Raw genomic sequence first — 5,443 nt, 5'->3', positions numbered from 1 at the left:
GCAGTTTGTGCAGTACGGCATCGGAAAGAGTATTTTTACAGAAAAGAAGAAGAGGACGAGAGGACAACGTATTCTGTTTTTAAGAGACTAAAGGGGGGGGAAATCTCTCTTCTGCTGCCCATTCAACAAGTCATCAAGAGGCAGTGCTCTCTCATCTGTGCTTTCACCTGGTGTGGGGTCCAGGTGGGAACCAGGGGCTGTAGTCACCTGGTGTGGGGTCCAGGTGTCAACCAGGGGCTGTATTCACAACGCTTCCTACTGTAGTAAGAATAAGTCCTACCTGGCAACGTTCTGAGAAAAACAATCCAATGTTGGTCAAATTTATTTTTTCAAATCCTCCTTGGGTAATACTTTTTAGCGCAATATAGAAGTACTTCTAAGAACTTTCTCAGAATCTCTGTGAATCAGGACCATGACTATAGACTGAAGACCACTTTTGTTGGGTGTTACTGAAATTTAAGTTAATGTGTATATATATATATTAAAATTAATTTTAACGAAAAATCGAAAGAATTTTTTTTTATTTGTATTGCTGTACATCTCTATATATTTTGTATAAATGAAAGATTTCTATCAATTTGAAAAATGTCGCTGTCTAAATAATTTGAAGCTAGCTGCTGTACTATTGACAAGGCGAACACTGGGACAAACTGACCTGTCGTTCTGAAATGTATTCAGGTTGCCAGTGCTCGGGTTTCCTCTGGTCAGAGTCTGTGTTCAAGGCAAGTGTCCTCTGGGGGGCGCTCTTCTATAGGGAAAGAGTCTTTGTGGCTTCGCCGTGCTCTCAGAATAGTGAACACACCCTTCAGAAAGAAAATGACACTGATAGCCGTGAAGTAGCTTCCGTATATGGTGAACTGCAAGAGAAATGGAGACTGGGGTCTGAATACAACAGGGGCAATTCAAAGTGCTTTACATACATTATTTAAAAATACAGCAACAGGAGCATAGTAAGAAAATAAAAATGACAATGAATAAAAGCAAATATAAGAAGTAAATAGATAAAACATTTAATAAGACAATAGTTAATGGAATAAAGACATTGATAGAAGTGTTTGTGTTTAATTATAACTCTTGCAAAACATGAAGGTTTTTAGGTTAGATTTAACTATTTTAAGGGTTTGGGCCTGTTCGATTTCTTCAGGGAGTTTGTTCCAGGAGCATGCGGCAGTGTGACTGAAAGCTGCTGCGCCGTGTTTTGTTTTCGCTCTTGGAAATGTTTAGCTTAAAAGCAAAGAAGGGACTTCTGCGTTTGTCCCTGAACAACAGACTCACCTGTGGTATGATGTCCAGGCCCAGACCTCTGCTGTCCACCACCACTAACGTGAGGATCGTCTGAAGGACCAAAGCACCGAAGTTGTTCGATCCAAAGATCAGTGCGTATCTCTCCATCGACAGGTCAGCAGCGATTTGGAACCTATGGTAAAGACAGAAGCTGGCGAACGGTGACCTTTTTAAGAAGTTGGCATTTGTTTTCCTGGTATGTCTTGGAGAAAAACTCACATGGCTATGGTAATAAGCAGCATGTAGAAGCACTTGAAGACGATGTAACCGGCGTAGCACACCCAGATGCTGCTGGTGAAGGTCATGAGGAAGAGTGTGGCGGCCCCCAGCCCAGAGAAGGACCCCAGAGCCACCTCCCCCCACTGGGCCCAGTCCACCTGCGTGAAGCCTATGCCGTAGGCCGTCACCGCACCTTTAGGGAACACTTACGTTTATCTGAACTGATCAACTCTTTATGATTCTTTATCTCGTGTTATTTTGGATAAATAACAACGTTCTGTAATGTATTTTCATCAGTATATTTTCACAAACTTGTTTTATGGTTTGATAGTTTTTGTTATTGTGTGGTTTTCCCCAGTAAACAAAGAGTCCCAAAAGACGTCCTCCAGGGAAGCCGGAATGTGGGTCCAGATGACGTCTTTCTACGACGTCCAGATGACGTCTTTTTAGGACGTCCAGGTGACATCTTTCTAGGACGTCCAGATTACGTCTTTCTAGGACGTCCAGAAAAGAAAGACGTCATCTGAGCCCACATTCCGGCTTCCCTGAGGACGTCTTTTGGACTCTTTGTTTACTGGGTTTGTTTGAAGTCTAAAGATGTCTACGGGAGCTATACTCACCAAACAGATTGGACACAGCCTCCACCCCTCCGTTGTAGACTGTGAAGTTGTGGGAGGGCTCCACGTGTTCCCACAGCACCTGGACGTAGTTGACTGTCTGGTTGTACCCGCAGGTGGCCAGCGCCCACCACACCGACCAGTACACCAGCTGCTTGGTGGAATAGCACTGGAGGAAGTCTCGCCACAGCTGGAGGAGAGCCCGACAGCAGCCTCCTGCCCTTACTGGCCCCCCAGGACCGCCAATCACGTCCCCTCCTCCTGCCCTTCCTGGCCCCCCAGGACCCTCAATTACGTCCCCTCCTCCTGCCCTTACTGGCCCCCCAGGACCCTCAATCACGTCCCCTCCTCCTGGCAACGCTAGCTGCTCATGCGGGTCCGTTTGAGTGTTTCTCCCGATACTTCCAGTCGTACGCTTCCCCTCTCTATCGTCACCCGGACCGCGGTGGAAGAACATGCTCCTCTGCGGCATAGGCAGGAAGCAGGAAGTCACCAGAGCGATGGAGGTCAACACCAGGGTCAGGACCAGGATGTTGTGGTAGGACATGAGGCTGACCAGCAGCTGTCCCGACACGGAGCCCACGGTGTAGCCCAGCAGCTGCACGCTGCGGCAGTAAGACGTGGCCTTAATAATAATAATAATAATAATAATAATACATTAGACTTATAGCGCTTTTCTAGACACTCAAAGACGCTTTACAAACTGAAAACTAAATCTAAGTGTCTTTGTAGGACAATCTACTCTGTATACTGCAATTACACCTAGATTTCGGGTGGAGAAGCCGCGAACAAGCAACGCCAGCGTCCTCTCTCAACCGGCATTTTTCGGTAATTACCTTGCGGTAGTGTTCCACGTCCACCACGCTGTAGATGTAGGAGAAGTAGGCCACCTCGCTGGCTGTCACCACGCCGTAGAAGAACTGCATGGCCTGCATGGCTGCCACACCCTGGACCCACAGCAACATGGCTGTCGTCACTGTGAGGTTGGTACACTGGAACACCACTACCGGCTTGTAGCGGAGCCAATCGGTGAGCAGAAACACAGGGACCAGCACGGCCAGGTAAGAGTAAGTCCACACAGGGAAGATTTCATTGGTCACCTGGAGTTCAAAGGTCACTTAAGTCAAAAGACTGGAACCCAGAGTGGGTTTCTCATATTTTTAATACATCATAAGCTTGTAAAACCTTGTCTGTCTTTAACCTTTAACCTTTAACCTCACACACTTGATTGAGAGATCAAATAGATAAGGATTGCATAAAGTGGCATATTTAAACACGGTCTGAAACTGCTCTTAAAAGAGAGACTGCGCTGAAGTTGTTACTGTACCTGTTCAGTGTTTTTGAGCCCCGGAAAAGTGTTATATAAATACAATGAATTGTTGTTATTATTATTATTATTACCTGTTCCACTGTCAGGTTCTTGTCTGGCCCCGTCAGGTATGTGAACAGGAAGGGTTCCAGAGGTTTCACAGTACTGAAGAACCCGTAGGTGCAGAGCACACCTGTGGGATAGCCCCATCCTGCCTTCCATCGCTTCACAGTTTCCATCTCCACGTGTCACACAAGGCTACTGGTTTACCTGACCAGGTTTGGTCCTCCATGCACTATCATTAGTCCTGCCTCTACCTAGTCATTGTATGGGAGTCGTCTTAAGTTGTGTTTATGTAATCGGTTAGCTCAGTCAGTCAGTCAGCGACCTGCTCAAAGTGCACCACTGATGGCCCACATTCCTGCTCAGACTGAGATATGCGGTGAATACAACGTGAGGCAGAGGGAGGCGTACCCATTTAATCTTTAACATGCGGCATGCTATGCTATCAGTCATAAATCAGTCATAAATATCAAATGGATTTCAACAGTAGTTGGACAGAACAATGCCTAAGAAAGCCTGCGTGTGGAAAAAAACGTTCTTTATAATAATAGGCCTAATAATAATAATAATAATAACAACTTTTTATTTGTATAGCACGTTTCCTGCAAACGTTGCAGCTCAAAGTGCTCCAATCATTATATAATCAAAATTTAATTATTTAGTAATTTAAAGGCAATATTAAAAAGATGGGTTTTTAGTCTTGACTTGAACATACAGTATGTGCTGAGGTTGCATCCCTAATGTAAACTGGCAGTGAAGACACAATCTGGGTGCATAAAATGAGAATGCAGCCTCACCAAACCTCTTCTTTTGTACATGTGGTACACAGAGAAAACCAGCGTCAGAAGACCTGAGAGCTCTACTGGGCTGATATGTTAGCAAAATATTTAAAAATATTTATCATGAATTATCAGTACAAGTACATGTCCGACCTAAAGCGTACCTTCATGACGTTTTATTTTAGAGTTAATATTGGGAGAGCTCTGTTGAACATTACGCCTCCTCCATTAATTGGCTCCCACAATAACCTCTCCCTAATCGCAGACGTAATTGAGCACAATTTGATTATGGGAAACTTTAACCGTACAAATCCACTGACACCTCTCCATACTCACACCAATCACATTAAGAAAGTAAAGCTATCTCTTAAATGACCCCCAAAGTATATCACCTTAATTAAAGCAATAACTATTCTAACTTGGACCAAAGCCAGCAAGATCCATGGAATTATTTAAACTTTAAATGTTTAATAAGCCAATCTAAACACAGTGTGGTAGAAATTAATTCTCAGGAGACTAGGGAGTCAGATGGATACAGGTTTTTATTTATCATAACAAAAGCAACCCAGATTTGGTTCTAAATTTATACATTGATACATCAGAATTATATACAGTTTCATATGAGGTATTGGTTGTCATAGGGCCTCAGATGACTGACTGGTTGTTGTCATGGTGATGAGTACATTTCCATGTGAGGACCACACCTCCACCATTTATTGATCCAGTCTGATTTCAACGACGTGGTACAATTTAGTGATGAGATCATCTTTTCCCCAGGTCATGATGAAATGTCCCAAAGGTCATGTCACTCGCTCAATAACAATTTGATACACATTGAATCATTTACATAAGGCTTCATTCATATGAGACACAAGTAAAGTATTATTGTTCATGAGTATGTGGCGGGGTGGTATACTAGCTGGGTTTCCCTCACATTTAAATGAACTCCCACAGAGGCAGTGGTAGAAAAAGTATAAATATAATGTTTATTTTTAAATAACCATAGAATGCAGATAAAATAGCACCACAATATAACACTGGACATTCAACCAGGAAAATAATAAACGCTATCAAACTATCTTGTGATCACACAGATCATATAACACATAACACACCAAACACTTTAGGCTATTATGGGTAAACTGTTGTCAAAAATCAAACCGTGGACGTTT

The 5,443-nt window shown here is 43.4% G+C and overlaps 1 protein-coding gene across 1 annotated transcript; it reads right to left on the bottom strand.

The window, feature by feature from the left end:
• Positions 1–704: 704 nt before the first annotated feature.
• LOC308172456 (thiamine transporter 1-like) lies at positions 705–3,668 on the bottom strand (the record flags this gene model as incomplete). The annotated part of the gene is made up of 6 exons (XM_080547360.1): positions 705–857; positions 1,276–1,417; positions 1,504–1,696; positions 2,124–2,745; positions 2,957–3,220; positions 3,522–3,668. 6 exons carry the CDS (start codon positions 3,666–3,668, stop codon positions 705–707), a joined length of 1,521 nt encoding a protein of 506 aa, XP_080403486.1.
• Positions 3,669–5,443: the final 1,775 nt, after the last annotated feature.

This window comes from Nansenia antarctica (assembly GCF_963989245.1).
Source record: "Nansenia antarctica genome assembly, chromosome: 17".
NCBI lineage: Eukaryota > Metazoa > Chordata > Actinopteri > Argentiniformes > Microstomatidae > Nansenia > Nansenia antarctica.
The sequence above is the reverse complement of the archived record's forward strand: the minus strand, read 5'-3'. Positions and strand labels throughout refer to the sequence as shown.